General features: G+C 44.5%; 3 protein-coding genes across 3 annotated transcripts; 2 read left to right on the forward strand and 1 right to left on the reverse strand.

The window, feature by feature from the left end:
- The first annotated feature begins 117 nt into the window (after window positions 1-117).
- Window positions 118-6458, forward strand: pmpcb (peptidase, mitochondrial processing subunit beta). Its single transcript, XM_076051439.1, has 13 exons — window positions 118-250; window positions 975-1112; window positions 1327-1413; window positions 1505-1634; window positions 3104-3302; window positions 3436-3515; window positions 3662-3774; window positions 3967-4110; window positions 4371-4531; window positions 4926-5011; window positions 5092-5180; window positions 5845-5920; window positions 6307-6458. The coding sequence occupies exons 1-13, from the start codon at window positions 167-169 to the stop codon at window positions 6369-6371; spliced, it is 1452 nt and encodes a 483-aa protein (XP_075907554.1). The 5' UTR covers window positions 118-166; the 3' UTR covers window positions 6372-6458.
- Window positions 6456-14343, reverse strand: dnajc2 (DnaJ (Hsp40) homolog, subfamily C, member 2). The gene is made up of 16 exons (XM_076051435.1): window positions 14152-14343; window positions 13111-13301; window positions 12442-12517; window positions 12251-12349; window positions 11926-12148; window positions 11781-11846; window positions 11028-11119; window positions 10818-10939; window positions 10190-10339; window positions 10014-10102; window positions 9238-9307; window positions 8958-9160; window positions 7843-7943; window positions 7615-7725; window positions 6773-6930; window positions 6456-6633 (listed from the first exon to the last, which is right to left on the reverse strand). Exons 1-16 carry the CDS (start codon window positions 14204-14206, stop codon window positions 6565-6567), a joined length of 1875 nt encoding a protein of 624 aa, XP_075907550.1. The 5' UTR covers window positions 14207-14343; the 3' UTR covers window positions 6456-6564.
- A 229-nt stretch (window positions 14344-14572) lies between these two features.
- psmc2 (proteasome 26S subunit, ATPase 2) lies at window positions 14573-18761 on the forward strand. Its single transcript, XM_076051440.1, has 12 exons — window positions 14573-14733; window positions 15010-15047; window positions 15166-15247; window positions 15383-15482; window positions 15642-15773; window positions 15896-15968; window positions 16094-16189; window positions 16374-16538; window positions 16657-16744; window positions 17488-17690; window positions 17807-17903; window positions 18479-18761. The coding sequence occupies exons 1-12, from the start codon at window positions 14664-14666 to the stop codon at window positions 18634-18636; spliced, it is 1302 nt and encodes a 433-aa protein (XP_075907555.1). The 5' UTR covers window positions 14573-14663; the 3' UTR covers window positions 18637-18761.
- The last annotated feature ends 396 nt before the right edge of the window (window positions 18762-19157 follow it).

A 19157-nucleotide genomic window follows, 5' to 3' on the forward strand; every position in this document is an offset into this window, starting at 1 on the left:
CTTCTCATTTACCATAGTCTTCCACATTTGATCGCAATGTTAATGGTCGAGGAGGCGGGGATGCCATATCCTCGCCGGATGCAAATCTTTCTTTCGCCACCCCCGGCGGAAGTTGCGTCACACGTTGTCTATAGCGTCATTGAGAGCTGCACACTCCATAAACATCATGGCGGCATCCATGCAGCGCCTGGCGCTGGCTGGAAGAGTCCTTCTCCAGAGACACGTCCTGAGAACAAACTCTCTGCACAGGGTAAGCAGATAAGTTGCACTTCATATTCGCGATGGAAGTGGTTTAGAGTCACCGTGTCAGTTAACAGGGCAAAGCTTTTGGCGACGGCCTGGCCACTGTTAGCGGCTCACTGCCAGCTACAAACTGCTCGGCTTTGGAAGATGAACTCAGCCAGTAATGTCAGTGACCCGACCTCTGCGGAATAGTTCAAAACAAAAAAAAAAGACGGACCTACATGGTTGAAATGGTTACCATCAGTTGGCGTAGACTAATACACGCTGCCGTCAAAGTCATGAGAATTGATGTGTCATCCTGACTGGTTGTTTAACTCCAGTTTGAAGGGGTTTGTTTTCGTATCGCCAGGTGACAATTATATTTCAAATGTCAAATTTTAAGGACTGCTTTAAAACAAATGTGTATTTCTGTTGTTGGTGTTAAAACATGGAATTCATGAACGATGGAAGAGAAGAGCTGTACAAATATTTTTCAGTTTAAGAAATGTATAAGCAGAGAATAGGAGAGTCGTATAAAAGCATGTGATGAAATAACTATTTATGGATTTCGGTTTTGTTTTGTTTTGTTTCTTGGCTTTGTTTGTGATGATGGCAACTCATGTGATGTAAGCAGGTAATTGTTTTAAGAAAGGAGCAGGTATCATTAGTTCTTCACCCTCCTCCTTTCCAATCCCTTGATGGGAATGAATGAATAAATAAACTCGAGTGTGTCTGTTTCCTGGCCTCTGCAGCTGACAGCTGGCCGTCACAGACTCTTGGCCACTCAGGCTGCTCAGCAGGTGGCTCTTAATGTTCCTGAAACCAAGGTGACCACTTTGGAAAACGGACTGAGAGTGGCCTCAGAGGACTCTGGTCTCAGTACTTGCACAGTAAGTCCACAGACACACATTGTCTCTTTTATTATTTAAACATAATGTTTACTCTAACCCTACTCACATCTGTCTTCTTTTGTGCCTTTAAATGGGACAGCTACCTATAATAATTATTGCTACTATAATTATAATTATTATTATTATTTGTGTTTGGATGTATAGATGTGTGCTTTCCTAAAGCGTGTGGATCTTCATTTCTTCCCACTGCCAGGTCGGCCTCTGGATCGATGCTGGCAGTCGCTATGAGCACGAGAGAAACAATGGCACTGCACACTTCCTGGAACACATGGCGTTTAAGGTGAGACGCTACCTGTAATTCTTGGCTTAACCTGAAACGGTTCATATGATCGCACTTTGTAAGGGGTTGGTCACCTGTGTGCTTGTGACAGGGCACCAGGAAGCGCTCGCAGCTGGATCTGGAGCTGGAGATCGAGAACATGGGGGCTCACCTGAATGCCTACACATCCAGAGAGCAAACTGTGTATTACGCCAAAGCCTTCTCCAAAGATCTTCCACGAGGTAAAGACCCGCGGAAAGTGACGGACAGTTCACTTTAAAAATGCCTTACAGCAGGAGTGCCCAATGCGTTGATCGCGATCTACCGGTCGATCGCGAAGGTCGTTCGGGTCGATCGCGATGAGACGAGACAATTCAGGTTTGTTTGTTTTTTACCCACAGCAATACTTGAGACACAGTTGGGACGGGCTAAACAGTTTCACTGTTGTTTTAAATACACGGGAAACTTGCAATCTTGCAATCCTCACGTGAACCGATCGAGTCGGCCCATGAGACATCTCGCTCGGAAAAGGCGTCTCAAAGCGCGCTGCAGCGCAGACACATCGCACATCATGGGAGAAGCAGCTAGCAAAATGTCTGTGTTTCTCACACACACGCACGCACGCACGCACGCCAATAACCCCGAACCTACGTGCTGACAAAGACAAAAAGAGCAGACACTCATAAACCTCAACACTTTTAAAGCATGAGTTTGCTGGGCAATTATAAGGATGCATGCACATGGGAACATGTTGAGCCATGTATGTATTTATTCTGAAGTCTACAAGACCATTTTGTCTGGCAGTTTACAGAAAAGTTCATCCAAACTAATCGAAGAGGATTCATCATGCAACAAGACAATGACCCAAAACACACTGCCAACACAACAAAGGACTTCGTCAGGGGGGAAAGTGGAAGGCCTTGGACTGGCCAAGTCAACCATTGGACCTTAAAGTAGAGCATGCATTTTACCTCCTGAAGAGGAGACTGAAGGGAGAAACCCCCAGAAACTAACAACAACTGAAAGAGGCTGCAGTGAAGGCCTGGAACAGCCTGGTGAAGTCAGTGGGTCGCAGGCTCGATGCAGTTATTGCAAGGGAGGCTTCTGCCACCAAATATTAAATGTTATTCACTTTAAGTTCATTAAATAATGTCCGTTCCAATACTTTTGCTCACTTGAAAAGTGGGTGGGTTCAAAGAAAAGGTGCTCTGTCCTGAGTTGTTTTACGCATCGAGATGTAAATACCATGAGATGAAAGCTGGAATTCTGAAATTTCGTCTCATGTTCATCTTTTCATCATTTCGTCTTCAGTATACAACAAAAACAAAGGAATTGACCTTGCCATTCCAATACTTTTGGAGGGCACTGTATATGTGTGTGTGTGTATAGATGAACTCATATACATATATACACACACACACATACATGTCTTCCGCTTTTATAGTAGGTGGATCTTTTTGACTTGGTCATTTTGTATGTAGCTCGCAAGCTGAAAAAGTGCACCTCTGCCTGACAGGATTACAGCACCTCTGCTTGTAACAGAAAGAAATATCAATGATCTAGTATGTAGAGATTTTCTTTGTTCTTAATGTATTTTGTAAAAAGATTCCTAAAACGGAGCGTGTCACTTTCAGACATACTTACTATCACATTAAAAGAAATGAGTTCAAGTCCCACAGATTAAGCTGTCAATCTTCCATCTGTATTCTAGCTGTGGAGATCCTGGCTGACATCATCCAGAACAGCATGCTGGGCGAGGCAGAGATCGAGAGGGAGCGAGGGGTGATCCTCAGAGAGATGCAGGAAGTGGAGACCAACCTGCAGGAAGTGGTCTTCGATTACCTGCACGCCACCGCGTACCAGGCCACAGCTTTGGGCCGCACGATCCTGGGTCCCACCGAGAACATCAAGTAAGGCAGTCGGCCGTGTCAAAGGTTGAAGTGTGAACCTCTGGATAACACTAGCGTGCAAATGCATGACCGCAGCTTGATTAACGAGGTACCACAGTTCTCGTAAAACCCGATTTCCTGTTTTTGAATGCAGGACCATCAACAGGGGAGACCTTGTGGAGTACATCACCACTCACTACAAAGGCCCCAGAATAGTGCTGGCGGCTGCTGGAGGTAATGGCTCTTTATCATAACTGTTTACTTTTTTTTCATTCGTTGCATTGAACATAAATGTTAGGCTAGCATGAATCAGCTCCGAGCAATTAAAATAGAAAAAAAAAAAAAAGATCACTTGACAAGGGCGTTTGGTTTCCGGTCAGGGGTCAATCACAATGAGCTCATCGATTTGGCCAGCTACCACTTTGGAAAACTTCCCGAGAGATATAAAGGCGAAGCGCCAGCGCTTCCTCATTGCAGCTTTACTGGAAGTGAGGTAAGATCCGAGGACAACTCCACATATTGACCTTGTCTGGGAAGCAAGAGCTATCAGTTCTGCAAGCTTTCTCCCAAGTTTAAGAAACAAATCAACAACACTTCAGTAATGTACTTATGTCAGAAAATAATCCAGGCCAGAATATGGGACGGCGGTAAACGACGGCTGTGAATATTTTTCCCGTTTCTTCAGATTCGCGTTCGGGATGACAAGATGCCTCTGGCCCATATTGCTATCGCGGTGGAGGCGGTGGGGTGGTCCCACCCTGATACCATCCCCCTCATGGTTGCCAACACACTCATTGGAAACTGGGACCGCTCCTTTGGTGGAGGCGTGGTGAGTGCCGCTTCAGTGTCGCTGGGCTTTAGATTTCACACAGAAAGCTGAAATCATCATCAATTACATTCTTAAGTGTGACATTAAGTGAATTCATTCTTCAATCGCTTCATATTCACGTTCATTATCAGCTGTGTTCATAATTCTACAAGTCTGTGTCAACTCAGCTGTAGGTGACATTCCAGTGCACTAGCATACCATGTGGTCGCAGCAGGAAATGCTGATGTTGGCCTTCACGTTTCGCCCCCCCTTCCCTCCAGAACCTGTCCAGTAAACTGGCCCAGATGGCCTGCCAGGGGAACCTGTGCCACAGCTTCCAGTCCTTCAACACCTGCTACACAGACACAGGCCTGTGGGGGCTCTACATGGTGTGTGAGCCCGGAACCATAAGGGACATGATGCACTTCACGCAGATGGAATGGTCAGCACACACACACACACACAAAAATGTGCCTTGCAGGTTTACAAGTCTGAAGTGTGTGTGTGTGTGTGTGTGTGTGTGTGTGTGTGTGTGTGTGTGTGTGTGTGTGTGTGTGTGTGTGTGTGCTTAAACATGTCCTTGATATCTAGGATGTATTATTTTAGTGTTCATATATATAAATATATATATTTATATTTTACAGGACACACGATTTAATTGAATCATTTCAATATTAATTTAGAAGACATGATGAAAAGTGGGCCAGCGTTTTTATTGTCGTGGAATAAATTTGGGTCGCAACTTCATAAAAAGGAAAAGATTGCGGGTCCTGAGACTCCACCAGCTGAGAATGCCGTCTTTAACAATGGTCGCTGTCTCCCGACGCCCCCTGCAGGATGTCTCTTTGCACCAGTGTGACGGAGGGCGAGGTGGTGCGGGCCAAGAACCTGCTCAAGACCAACATGCTGCTGCACCTGGACGGTAGGTGTGAGGAAAAAAAACAAACACAAGTGCAAGCGTGGGACGTTTGACTGAGAGCTGGTTTATCCGCTGTCTCTCAGGCTCCACCCCCATATGTGAGGACATTGGCCGGCAGATGCTGTGCTACAGTCGCAGGATCCCTCTGCACGAACTGGAGGCCAGAATTGACGTAAGAGGATTTTAAGTCAAGTTGTCGACAAACATGTAGACTTTAAATAAAAAATAAAAAAAGGTTAACTCGTAAGCAAAACAACTACTCAGTACCTCCAACCATGTGGAAAGAAAACCAGTAGTTGATATTTAAAAGCTGTAGGTTTTTTCATTCAATGCTTGTTTTAGTAAATCTGTCTTGAAACCAACATATTTGAATTTGTGCTCGTCTCTAATGTTGCATATATTACAATTTTAGCCTTAGATAATATCACCAGTTAACAGTTAGAGTGTTAACGGGTGGTATTTTGTAGAATTTTGTAGAATTTCCCGTCAATGACAGTTGTAGTAGAATTCCTAATTGTTTTTAAATGAAAACAATGCTGTGTTCGTGGACGTTGTTGTATGCTTCTGGGAAAAGGTGCATTCGTGACGTCGGCTTGGAAGAGTGACATGTTTGCAGTTTTGTGATTTGTAGGTACCTAACATGGGTGTTCCATGTAGTTAATGTCATTAAATAACACTTAAAGTTCTCTATTGAGCCCCATTATTATAAATGAATGTATGGAGTCTCTGCAGAAAACTCCAACCAATCACAAGCATAATATTGGTTCCATGTAGTGGAACTGTTCAACACTTGCATGGCAATGTAAACACTACTGTACTTTCCCCTCTTGGCTCAGGCTATTGATGCCAAGACCATCAAGGATGTGTGCACCAGATACATCTTCGACAAGGCTCCCGCCATCGCAGCAGTGGGTGAGTTGCACTGGGTGCTCAGCAGAGTGGGATTAGTGGTGAACACTTGGCTCTGAGTGGGGAACTACCCGCTTCCTTTCAACTGTCACACCTGCATCTAACTGCTTTAAAAAAATGTTTAGCGTTATTAGATGCAAGTTTTTCATTGCACCTTGGCATCATGTGAGCACTAGTCATGTGACTTTCCCCCAATTCTGAGGTTTGTATCCCTCATTCATCCAGGAGGACCCGTTAGATAGATTCAAGCTATATGGAAAGAAGTCTTTTGGTGGCGTTAGTCCTTCATTTGATTTTACAAGTTTATCACCTCAGGGGTTTTTTCTATAGGAAGGAAATGATCTGTTATCATTGATTGTCATTAAATTAACAGTCAATTTCATCTCCAGGTCCAATTGAACAGCTGCCAGAATACAACCAGATCCGCAGTGGAATGTTCTGGATGAGAAGCTGAGCTCAACGCTGGACTCGCACCACGTCGCCCTTCAGCAAACTTCGACTTGTACAGCATACAAAAAAAAACAATACAGTATTTAAGTCACGTGTAGCGTTGTTTTTTCAGTCTATAATATTTTATTATAAAATAAAGACCAACACAATAATGTTAAAATAAGACAGATACTATTTTTTTTGTTTTGTGGTTCTTGTCATTTTTTACTCCTGGTGGCCACTTGTTCCTGTGCAGCTTTCTTGGCCTTAACCATCTCCACCAGTTCCTGTCACACAAACATGGAAACAGTGGTTACCATCGTTTCAGGGGCAGGAGAATTTTAGAAGATTTCTTCTACCAATGTGCAACAGCCGGCTCAAAATGCTCCCAAGATGAACCCGACCAACCGTATCGTATCGCCTCACCTTGTACCTCTTCATACAGTCTTTCTTGCTCCGTCCCGGGACGGTGTCGGCGATCTTCTCCCAGCGCTCTGGAGTGCTCACTGGGTAGGTCTTCAAAGCCTGTTCCAGAAGTTTCTGTTCTTCTGTGGTCCAGGACGCCGTGTTGCTGTCGCCGGAAGCTAAGAGACAACAACAATAAATTGCTCCCAGTTAGCTGCCGTCTTGCACAGCCATTTTTGTATGGAAGCCTGGTGTGGGCAATCAGGCTGCCTGACAGCACGCTTCGTTTTAAGAGTGAACGCATGCATCCTCAAATAAACCAACAAAGAAGAAGGTGGACGAGGTATCCAGGTTTGGGTGTGCAGGCCACCGTAGGTCACTGGCAAAAGACGGTAAAAGACGGTGCAATCTAAACTGTAACCACTTGATGTCGCCGTTTCTTCTTCAAAATCTCCAAATATTAAACACTAAACCTTTAAATTATTCACTTCGAAACTTCCTGACAAAAATGTGTATCCCAAAATGCAGCACATACTGGATACAGTGGCTGTTATGCAGGTGGAATCTGCTGATTTGACACTTTAAAATTGGTAAGTGGTGAAAATATGCCTGGAATAGATGATGAATAGATGAATAAAATGGTCAAATCATATTCAAGTTGTTTGTTTTGTGTAATCTGGCCATTTGGTATCGCCTTTTATTGATCAGTCTCCCGAACTGAAGTCGTGTTGCGACAGATTTTTTGATACAAGCAAACAAATCGACAATATCTTATCGTGATGGGCTAATGGACCATTTAGAGAAATCTTGGCCCGCCAGGAGGCATCGCCCAGCGAGACCTTCCTCCGTCAGGACAGACTCACCTTCGAATCTCTCCGAGGGCACTGCGTTGTCTATAGTGGGCGGGACCTGGTTGTGTTCCTTCTTAAACTTCTCAAAGGCTTTTCTGTTGATCTCATCCTTCTGCACAGGATCTGCGACAATGACAAAACTGGTGGCTCATCAATCCGCCCAAAGCAACTTTTGTTTGTTTAAAGCACGACGACAGAGTGAATGAAGCAGGGCTGAGCTGAGGCCCCGTTGTGTCTCACCTAGTCTTTGCAGGTTCTTGGCTTTGTTGATGACATCTTTCGCATTCCTTCTAATTCCAGAGGTGGAGTGTTGGTTCATATAGTTGGCAATAACTTCCCATCTAAAAAAAAAAAACGAGAAAGAAATTACACTGCGTTACTAAAAAATAAAAAAGCAAACCGGTTAAACCCAGTGCAGAAAGACTGGACCAGTTTAAAAGAATATAAACAGCTATATACGGTGGTGAATTTAAGTTTTTGGACATCTTGTGCATTTGTGATGTACTGTACTGTGCTAACAAGGACTCTCCAAGTCACCAACAACGCCGACATGTGGCCCACATGCTGCACGTGCACTGTTCTATCCAGCTCAGAACTGGATGTTTCAACAAGAACTACAAGAACTGACTATTTACGTTTGTATCATTAAGAATAAAATACAAAATAATTTCCATTTGTTTGTGAGCCTCCGATGCAACCAAACTGGGTTTCAGTTAAATTTTAAAGGAGTCCGAAAACATTTTCAGCACATAAACGCATAACTTTGTGTTCTGTAAAAAAAAAAAAAAGTGCTCAAATCTGAAACATTTGCTTGATTTTTCCTCAGTGGTTCTTGAAAGAAGAGTTCCACTCGAACATTTAAAGCAATTTCAACACGTGATCAATGACACACCCCTTTGTCACAGCAAAAGAATAGTTGCTAATACACAATTATGCTCTCAAGTCACTGTCCTCTCTTGAACAGTGTTCAAGGTCAGTAGATGTGCAGACATCAGTTTCTATGGGCGTAATTAGGGACGCACCGATACCAGTGTCGGATATCAGAACCGATACTTGAGTTGACTACTCCAAAAATAGGTGACGATACCACAACACCGATACCAGTTGTATATGTATGCATATAAGAATTTAGTTCAATTTGTGTTTGTATTGCAGTGAAACTTGTGACAGTCACCCCATGTCCTAGAAAAACATGCTGAGAAATGCTGTTCAAATGACAGAACATCTGTGGAAAAATTTAAAAGAAATAAAAAAGAAATAAAATCAAAGTAATTCTATAATGTGCCTTATCAAGTACTCAGTATCACCGAGTACTGTAATGCAAATACTTGTATTCTACCAACGCCAGCTCCTACCTGGCGTTGGTTCCAGCGGGAAACAGGTTGACGGCTTTGATGAGCAGCTGCAGGTCGTCCTCGTTCCAGCCCTTCCCGCCGCCGCCGCCGCCGCCTCCTCCTCCTCCTCCTCCTCCGCTGGCCTGCTCGCCGCCACGGGCCGCCTGCCGGGCCTGGATCTCCGCGTCCTTCTCCTTCTGCAGCTGGGCGTTCACCTCCTGCACCTGCGGCCGGGCGGGGGAGGGGTTCAGAACCTCTTGTGGAACCGTATGAAATGCTCCTTTTCTTCTCCCTTCCTCACCTGCTTGTCCACGGCCGTCTTGCCGACGTCTTTGGAGGCCGAGGCCAGGAGTTCGTTCAGAGACTGCAGGCTGGAGAAGGACACGGGACGTTGGACGCCATTTTACAACTACGGACATCAGCTGCGATCGGTGACGTGCAGTGAGGCTCACGGCTGGCTCACACTCAGCTTTACATAACGTGATCCCAACAGGGGTTAGCGCTGCCGGCTCACAGCAAGAAGGTCGTGGAGGTGTGGAGTTGGCATGTTCTCCCTGTGTCTGCATGACTACTCCATGGGTTCTCCAGCTTCCTTGCACACTCCAATAACATGCATGTGAGGTGAATTTGAAACTCTAAATTGTGCGTCGGTGTGTATGTGAAAGTGAATGGTTGTTTGTCTCTATGTGGCCCTGCGATGAGCTGGCGACTCGTCCAGGCTGTCGCCCACAATGCAGAACTCACAAGATTAAAATGTTACTTCCATTGAGTCCAATGCAACACTGGCAACTGCTCACGCCGCATGACTGCCCCCTACCTGGAGGCAAGAGAACTGCCTGCCTCACCCAGCACCTCTTCATTCTTACACTGCCGTTGTAAGATTGTAAAATTCAGAGATTAAAGGAAAAAAACAGTCCAAATTGTTGAAGTTAAATGAAAAATAATTTTATAGTTCAAATCATTTGATGTAACCAATTCTTCGAGCTATTCATTCTATATTTTTATTTTTGCCACGATGGCAGCTGAGGTTCTGCCCGCCCGGACCGCACGTCACTGGAGATTTTGATTGGACTTTACCTGGTGAGCTCCAGCCGGTCGCAGAGCTTCTCCACCTCCTCCATCATCTTCACGCTGTCGGCTTCGTTGTCCGCAAAGTAGTTCCAGGTCTATCATGGGGGAACAAATCGTCGCGAGTTAAAACAGTTCGAAGGGTGGAACTCTGCAACAAGGGCGCCTGGTGGGGGGGACGGAACCTTGCAGGAGGTCCTGAGTTTCTGCCGCTCCTTCTTGATGGCCTTCTTCTGGATCTCCTTCTCCTTCTTGGCCTGCTGCGCCACCTGCTTGGCCTCCTCCTCCTCCTTCTCCTTCAGCAAGCGAGCAGCTTCCAGCTCCGCCTGCCGGGCCTGCAGGAAAAGCAAACGGAATTTGAAAACAATGGGAAGCGCGCAGTGTTGTGTGGCTGCTCTGCAATGTGCGTCTTATTTCAGCTGAATTCAGTTTTCCAACAGACGCAGCAGTTATCCCCTTGTAGAAACCTTGTACCTGTTGGATTTTACCCACTATCTTCTCCCAGGTGGGACAAATTCTACCAACAGTGGACCAATACCCTTGGCTGTTAGCAGAATGTGTTAAAACAGCAATCAGAAACCTGTTAGAGCTGCTAAAATATTTTTCTGCCTTTTCATTTAAACGATATCAAACAAAAATATGCACAGAAATGTCCGACTGGAGAGCAATTTTTAGTGTGCGAGAAACAAAATTGCCTGGAAAACGGCTCACAAGAGTTACCATGCTGGAAGTGTGCAGGCCACTGGTTTCTTTGTGTGCAGGAAGTTTGTCATAGCACACGACGATCAAAGAAAAAGATTAAAGGACGCTCACTTTCTCCTTCTCCTCCTGTCCCCTCTTCTTGGCATCGGCTTTGGCCTTCTTCTCAGACTCCTTTCGGGCTTTTTCTTCGTCTTTGAATTTCTTTATTCTTGGGTCGCAGCCGTAAGCCGTGTCTGCAAAAGCACAAGCGGGTGGAAAACTGTGTCAACTGGCGCGTCGCTTGCGTCGTCCCGCAGCGTGCGCCGGACTGGGGGTGCGTACCGACTAGCGTTCGTATCCTGTTCATCTCCTCCTTCTTCCTCTGAGCTCTCGAGGCCCGGTTCTGCTTTTCGATCCACCTCCTCTCGTCACGACTGCGGAGACCGATTGAACACACACTGGTCAGATGCTGGACCCACAACTGCTTTTGCTGTGGTCGATACTTCAAGATAAAAAAAAAAAAAAGCAGCATCCCGGACAACCCAGCTGAGCCGGCTGAGGCTGTGGCTGAGGGGGAGCAGCTGCAGCCAGAGACTCACACTGCCCAGGAGAACAGAGAGCTTCCACAGCCATCAGACTGATCAACAGTGCAACTAACGGCACGCAACCCTTGCACTTGAAATTGCACATAGGATTTTATCTTATTTATTAGGTTTTTATCTTCATCTTATTTGCAATACAGACCTATTTATAGCCGAGTTTGAAGCACAAGTAAATTCAAATGTTCACAATTTATTTTTCTGTTTATACCTACAGATATTTTATTTTTGTCTACATCTTTAGTTAATACAATTCTCCATCCTTTGCACTGTAGTTGTTATTATGCAAATTTCCCCACCGTGGGACCAATAAAGGTCTTCTTCCTCTTATTTACCGTGATGTTTATTGTTGATGGCGTTGCTGCTATTGGCACACACAACATTGATACCGTTTCTGTCTTGTGCCCCTGTTGCTGCTGTAATAACACCAATTTCCCCCTCGGCGATCGATAAAGTTTATTCAATTCAATTCTCTTCTCGCCCAGTGTGATCTTACCATTCAGCCTTCTCTTTTTCCTCTTCATCCAAGTAGGAGAATTCCCTCCACGAATCAAAGTTGTACCTTTGTTGTACAAAACAAACACTTTATTCATTCAGCGTCTGTTTCTGGCGCAGCAATGACAGACGGCAACTCCACTCACCAAAAAGAGTAAAAGTTGTCGACGTCTTCAAACGACGACTCCATGTTGCCGAAGCTGGGCACGTGCTTCTTGGTGGACCACCTGCCGTTCCTCTCGAAAACAGGGGCAAACCCCTTGAAGAAGTTCTCCTTCCCTTCGCTCTTTGAAGGCACCGTGTTGTCGAAAGTGGGGTCCACGCTGTCGAAGGCCCTCCTCTTCATCGGGTCCGACAGGATTTCCATAGCTAGACGAGACCACACACACACACACACACACACACACACACACACTAAACGATGCGTTCAGGGGTCATCCGGGAACAGCGCCGCTGCGTGCGGTGAGCTACCTTTAGTAATACAGGTGAAGTAGTCGTTGCCTCCCTCGACGATCTGCTCCCCGGCGGCCCTCCTCTTGTCGGGGTGATGCTTCAGCACGATGGCCTTGTCTGTTTGGGAGCAGCGGAGCAGGTTTGAGGAGTTGCGAGCAAGAGACGGACGGGAGAAGCGGGCGGCGAGGGTGCGAGAGGCGGCTACTTACGGGCAGCTTTGATCTGCCTCTGAGTGGCTTTGTACCTCAGGTTGGCGAGGCCGAGGACAGCATAGTGATCTTGATTCTGTCGGACAGGTGACACACTACTGTCAAAATGCATGGTTCAATACACGTGTGTGTGCTATTGTGTTTTTTTATGATTATTTTTCAGAACTTTGTAATGGTATTTTTATCTTTTTATTTTTCTGCATTTATGAATGCTACTTTTTATACTTCCTTTTCTATTTTATATCTATATATTTCTTTTCAACATGCTGTACTTAGTTTTTATTTATTTTTAATTGATCTGGGACCTGAGTCCTAATTTTGTACTATGACAAATAAAGTTTCCTTGAATCCTTGAATGCTACTATACTCCTGAGACAGACTGTGCTGGGGGTTTTGTTCGAGGCTTGGTGGGCGTGAAGGGACTCAAAAATGAAACGTTATCATTTGTGATGATATTACAATGACCATAAAGATATGTTCCCAAAAAAAATGCTAGAATAAAAAACTAGAATAAGTCATTATAGAGTATGTTGGGTGTGTAGCCCATCACTTGTACCACACGTGTAGCCTATGACTGGCATAATGAGTTGAGTTAGTCACTTCTATGACTAATTATTAGTGACTGCATATATAAAAAATGAAGCCAAGTGCCTGATTCAGAACCGTTACCTTCCAGTCTTTGGGGTCAAGTGTTCGGACCATCGGGTCCTCCACAATCTGAAACTCCTCATCTTCCGATTCCTCCGAAGACTCCTCCTCGTCCACCAGCTCCACAAAGGACGCCGATGTGGTTCTGTTCCTCCTCCTGATGTAGGCCTCAAACCAGCGGCCCACGGGCTCGACCGTCACCTTCACCGAGGCTGCCACAAGGACGAGAGCGGTTAGACTACCATGTGAAATACATTTGGCAAATCAGACGGACTCACAGTACCCAGTTAGGAGGGAGCCACCAATGGAAATGATGCTAAGAAATAGTGGCCATAAACTCACAAAGATGGGCTGAGGGAGTATGTAGAGCTTAAAGAGGATCCAAAGAATCATTTGTTAAAAATGTTCCTGTACCATCAGCGTACGGTTTGGGGTTGCAGGAGCAGCAAAAGCCCAAAGGGTTTTCACATATTTTTGCACACAGTGTTTCTACTCATCTTAAGACCTGTAACAGTGTTTTAAAAAAATACCTATATGCAAATTGACCATTTTTCTTTTTCAGAGAAGTGGGGAAAGATTTCAATTTCTTCATGTTGACCCCTACCTTTGAAAAAATTGCACGCATTTGCATAGAACTTGAAATTTTAAGTTTAAAGGTGCAATCATACAGGTGACTGAATGGTCCAGGGAATCTTTAATCATTCCTCTTAGAAAAAAATCACTTATTTGATATCACCTGTAAAGGCAAAAGGTTGTGAGGATTGTGTGCCTTGAATAAAGCATGCAGACTGCCAAGGGCTGCCAACAAGCAAGGGTTCTACTAATGTCAAGAAGTATTTAATAATAAGCAGAGTGCTCAGCGCCTGGTTTACACTGTGCAAGTCTGACAAAGAATAAATCCAAAAATATTACAATGTGACTCACAAACGAGTTCTAAATTAGGCTGACATGCTTAGTCTATAACTGCTAGGTCTTTTAGCTTACATGCTAACGAGTACATCAGTTCAAATACAAAACTGGGAGCTTAGCTAGCTACCGACTTTTACCCGTTCAAGCGCTTACCTGCTACGGTTGCGAAGGCAACCGTTTCTTCACCCTCTAATGCTTCTAACAACATCGTCGCGTGGGTTATACAAACATTCAGTGGGCGAAATCGTTCAAGTGACAGTTCTCTAAAGTGCTAAAGATTGTGGCCCGCTCATTACCACACCACATGGGCCTCCCTTTCTAAATGCCAACCCAAAAACTAAACCCCCCGTGTTATGAATAATAGTTCCGGACCTGCCCCTCCTTCCTACTTCATGGAAAAAAAATATTTCTGGATTTAGAATATTTTAATAACGTCCAATATCTTTTCTATGTATCATAAAGACACTTAATTGGGGAAAAATACTATATTTTTTAAGTTAACATGTAAAGATGTTCAAAGGTACATCTCTTAAATGATTCCGGCCTCTTGTTTCCGGTAAGTGACGTCTTATACCGGAAGCTCAAAGCCGCTGTGTAATGCTATAGTTTGATTGTCGCGAAGAGTGCCGTCCTCTGCGAGAAATAGTAAATAACCAGATAAAAAAATGCCAGACTATTTAGGAGATGATCAAAGGAAAACTAAGGAAGAAGATAAAGAGGATGCTCCTATCAGAGGTAATAAACATCGAGTGAAACTACATTTTAAGCTGAGGACATGTCTTTCAAGGAACGCCATTAGCTACACGGCTAGCATCAACTGTTCGCGTTGACCAAAAATATTTGCTGGCTGTAATAGCTTTTCTGTTAGCTAGTATTTAACTTATGTACAATGAAAACAGTTGCTAAAGGGGAAATGTAATCAACATAAGATTGATTAATCGGTTGGACTTTTACTTATTGAGGCCCGTTGACACTGTTGGTCTGCTGACTCATTGATGTTTTCATCCGCAGCTCTGGATGAGGGAGACATCGCCTTGCTGAAAACATATGTAAGGACAGACCTGTTTCAAACGCATTGTACTCTTAATCACATTTTTAATTATTATTATTATTATTATTATTATTATTATTATTCTTTTTACTATTATTATTATTATTCATCTGTAGGGTCAGAGCACGTACTCCAGACAGATTAAACAGGTGGAAGATGACATCCAGCAGCTGCTCAAAAAGATCAACGAACTTACAGGTAAATGATAACACCACAAATTAATTTCATTTAGAAATTCTGGTTTCTGGTTTACGTAGTCCATCCATTGTATTAAAAATAGGTTTTGCCACTGTAGTACTGACTGGATGCTGGGTTGTGCATTTGTACTTAAAGGCATCAAGGAGTCCGACACAGGTCTGGCGCCACCAGCTCTCTGGGATCTGGCTGCCGACAAACAGACTCTGCAGAGTGAACAGCCTCTGCAGGTAGCAAGGTAAAGCAAATTTTGGCATCAGAGTTTTACCATTTCTGTGATTTTGGCCAGTATACAACTCCTGGCAGAATAAGAAAGTAAATCAACTCGAAGGACATGCATTTTCCAACACGGTCGACACATTCAGCAAGTTTCGTCTTCTATCCATCGTTCCAACAGATGCACAAAGATCATCAACGCTGACTCTGAAGACCCCAAATACATCATCAATGTCAAACAGTTTGCCAAGTTTGTGGTGGACCTGAGTGATCAGGTTGCCCCCACTGACATTGAGGAGGGCATGAGAGTCGGGTGAGGCAGTGGTTTTATATCCACCTCCTAATTTTTCCCAATTTAAAGTCACATTTGGCATCAGTTGAGATGAAATCTAGTAAAACTTGAGTGTCTTCTGTGACCTTCTTGTCTGCATGTAGTGTTGACAGAAACAAGTACCAGATCCACATCCCTCTGCCTCCCAAGATTGACCCAACAGTCACCATGATGCAGGTATACCCCCTGCAGTCATAAGAACGCCTTTTAGGAATTTCAGAAGTCACATGGTGTCATTCTCGTGCTCGTTTTTGGCCATGTTTCCATAGAAGGAATAACTCTCAAGTGTTGTCGTGCCGTAGGTCGAGGAGAAGCCTGACGTCACCTACAGTGACGTTGGTGGATGCAAAGAGCAGATTGAGAAGCTGAGGGAAGTTGTGGAGACCCCCCTGCTGCACGTGAGTGTTCAAAGAAAATCCTACAAGCCTCTTAGATCGACAAAAGTCCCGTCCACTGGAAACAGGAAGTGATGGTTGCGGCTACAGTATATTTAATTGGAATAGACAAGTTCAAAGCCATAATATGTCATAACATGAGTTTGAGTTTGATTTTAAGTGAGCAATATTGTCTTCTGTCCTCCAGCCCGAGAGGTTTGTCAATCTGGGCATCGAGCCCCCGAAGGGCGTGCTGCTGTTTGGACCACCGGGCACTGGGAAGACCCTCTGTGCACGTGCCGTGGCCAACAGAACAGACGCGTGCTTCATCAGGGTGATCGGCTCCGAGCTGGTGCAGAAGTACGTCGGAGAGGTGAGTCTCAGAAGAAGAAAAAACAGGAGGTTGAAATTAAAAATTAAAAAAGAAAGTAAAATACAGAGAGAATTGTTGTGAATCCTGAAATAATGGAAAACGTCCCGTTTGTGTGCAGGGAGCCAGGATGGTGCGTGAGCTCTTCGAGATGGCCAGGACCAAGAAGGCTTGTCTGATCTTCTTTGATGAAATTGATGCTATTGGAGGTAAGGCCGTCCTCACTCATCTCGCTGTCAGTGCTCTTGGCACGGTAGTGGAAGGGGAAAATGAATAAATCAGTAAAGTATAAATCAGACTCAAAGGCCCAAAGTTATGAGGAAGCTTGTAATATATTTTAAAGGCTCCGGCCATTCAAACTGCCATGGTGTCATTTTAAAGGGCATATTGAATGTTGTATGGGCAGGAGGAGCAAAGTTTTAGCAGTCATATTGGGCATATTGATAATGATTTAGATCAGTCGTTCTCAAGGGGTGGTGTTTCAGAACCCACAATTTTTTTTCTTTATATCATGAAGTCACAAAGTCATTCGAAAAAAATAAAAACACTTGCCCACTTTTTATAATGTTTAGTAAATAAATTATTGAAATGATTGAATTGTGTGTCGGGCAAAATAAATACCCAACAATCTTTCTATAAATATATATATTTTAAAATCCCTTTTAAAAAAGGGAAACTGCCCATGAAGCTGAGGAACCAATCAAAACAGCAGCAGTGACACCAGTTGAGAAAAGCTGATTTAGTTTCTTTCCATTTGTTTTTTACATATTAGTTTCAAGCAATCTGTCAGTCACTTACCAATTTCTAGATCGAAATACACATTTAAATGGAACATTTTCAGTCCTCATGGAGCCGTGCCTGCTTTTGTTTTTCTTTCTTTTTTTAATGTATTCATGTATTTATTTTTCCCGCTACCTTTGAGCGCTAACTGTAACCTTTGACCTGACCCAAGGTGCCCGTTTCGACGACGGCGCCGGCGGAGACAACGAGGTTCAGAGGACGATGTTGGAGCTCATCAACCAGCTGGACGGCTTCGACCCGCGTGGCAACATCAAGGTGCTGATGGCCACCAACAGACCGGACACCCTGGACCCGGCCCTCATGAGACCCGGCCGTCTGGACAGGAAGATCGAGTTCAGCCTGCCGGACCTGGAGGTGAGCGTCTAGGAACCGCTGTTTCGGCTAAACTCACGGTGTCATACCATATAAACTACAGCATCCCTTGTTTATGTTTTTTTTTTTTCTTCTTCTCCAAACTCTGTTTGTCTCAGGGTCGCACACACATCTTTAAGATCCACGCCCGCTCCATGAGCGTGGAGAGAGACATCCGCTTTGAGCTGCTGGCTCGCCTCTGCCCCAACAGCACTGGTAAGACACCATTCAGTCTCAGTCATCTGCCCACATAACTGTCAGCACCTTCGCCTTAACCTTAACCTTAACCTTAACCCTTCAAGTCAAATTTGGCTTGATTTACAATTTCTAATTTTAAAAAAATTTCATGTATATAAGAATATACATAGAGCAATAAGGGTCTTGCTCCTAGTTAGCTGCCATCTTGCACCACCATTTCTTAAGGAAGTCCATCGGACAGTGGACTAATTTGGAAACGTGCTGTCAGGCAGGCTTCCCTAAACACCAGGCTTCCTTGAAAAAATGTACACACTGGACCTTAAATTCAGGCTCACATTGTTCTTGATTTGGCCGAGTATTTAGATTTATTGGCCAATTCTTGTTCTGATCTGTGACCACAAGGGTGCACTGTTGTGTATCAATTAAGTCTTTAATCTGTCAAATATTTTCACTGTTTAAAATGCTGCGTTTCAGCAAAACCATCTCCCCAAATCAAAATAGTTCTGTCACAATTTTAAACTGTGTTGCTACAGCCATAGGTGCTGTGAACAAATTTTTTTGACCCCCTCCCCCCTGTTGCTGCTCCCTGCCAGGCGCCGAGATCCGCAGCGTGTGCACAGAGGCCGGCATGTTTGCCATCCGGGCCCGCAGGAAGATCGCCACGGAGAAGGACTTCCTGGAGGCCGTCAACAAGGTCATCAAGTCCTACGCCAAGTTCAGCGCCACCCCCAGATACATGACCTACAACTGAGCCTTCTCCAGCCACCGCTGCTGTCGGAGGAAGAGGAGGAGGAGGAGGAGACGGGAACCCCGTCGAGAAAAATCGTGCTTTCGCTGTCGTTTGTTTTCACTTAAAAATAAAAGTTTTATTTCACATTCAGACTCTGTGTGTGTCGTGTGACAGATTCTGAGGTGACTGAAGGTCAGACAGTAACAGCTTCACAAAAGATCACAGTTTTCTTTTAGCTATGTTAACCGTCTTTAATGAATCACCTCTGACTCTACTGGAGCAGCATCACACAGGTAATTATGAAGAAAAAACAAACAGATTGCCAGAAGAACAGCATGTTTTTATCCCTGTGTTTACAGCCTCCCTCAAAATGTCCTTCCAATGGTTTGATGTACCTTCCACATAATTGGAAGGGAAGCCAACTATGGCAGCATTAACGCAGAGTTAAAATGATGAAATAAACCCCCTGCAACTTGAGAGAGGTAGTAGTGCGGTATCGCAGCCCTGTGACATCACAAAGGGCAACTTTTCAAAACGTATGC

Source organism: Nelusetta ayraudi, unplaced genomic scaffold (genome assembly GCF_046127955.1).
Source record: "Nelusetta ayraudi isolate G7.1 ecotype Tasmania unplaced genomic scaffold, CSIRO-AGI_Nayr_v1 ptg000135l, whole genome shotgun sequence".
Classification (NCBI taxonomy): domain Eukaryota; kingdom Metazoa; phylum Chordata; class Actinopteri; order Tetraodontiformes; family Monacanthidae; genus Nelusetta; species Nelusetta ayraudi.

Bases quoted from the DNA above. Each gene is read 5' to 3' on its own strand.
- pmpcb (XM_076051439.1), top strand. From the start codon at position 167: ATGGCGGCATCCATGCAGCGCCTGGCGCTGGCTGGAAGAGTCCTTCTC. The intron at 251-974 runs GTAAGCAGATAA...TGGCCTCTGCAG, and splicing joins GAACAAACTCTCTGCACAGG to CTGACAGCTGGCCGTCACAG. The intron at 3,775-3,966 runs GTAAGATCCGAG...CCGTTTCTTCAG, and splicing joins GCAGCTTTACTGGAAGTGAG to ATTCGCGTTCGGGATGACAA.
- dnajc2 (XM_076051435.1), bottom strand. From the start codon at position 14,206: ATGTTGTTAGAAGCATTAGAGGGTGAAGAAACGGTTGCCTTCGCAACC. The intron at 12,350-12,441 runs GTAAGTAGCCGC...GCTCCCAAACAG, and splicing joins GAGGCAGATCAAAGCTGCCC to ACAAGGCCATCGTGCTGAAG. The intron at 11,847-11,925 runs GTGAGTGGAGTT...TGTACAACAAAG, and splicing joins GACAACTTTTACTCTTTTTG to GTACAACTTTGATTCGTGGA.
- psmc2 (XM_076051440.1), top strand. From the start codon at position 14,664: ATGCCAGACTATTTAGGAGATGATCAAAGGAAAACTAAGGAAGAAGAT. The intron at 15,048-15,165 runs GTAAGGACAGAC...ATTCATCTGTAG, and splicing joins TCGCCTTGCTGAAAACATAT to GGTCAGAGCACGTACTCCAG. The intron at 16,190-16,373 runs GTGAGTGTTCAA...TCTGTCCTCCAG, and splicing joins TGGAGACCCCCCTGCTGCAC to CCCGAGAGGTTTGTCAATCT.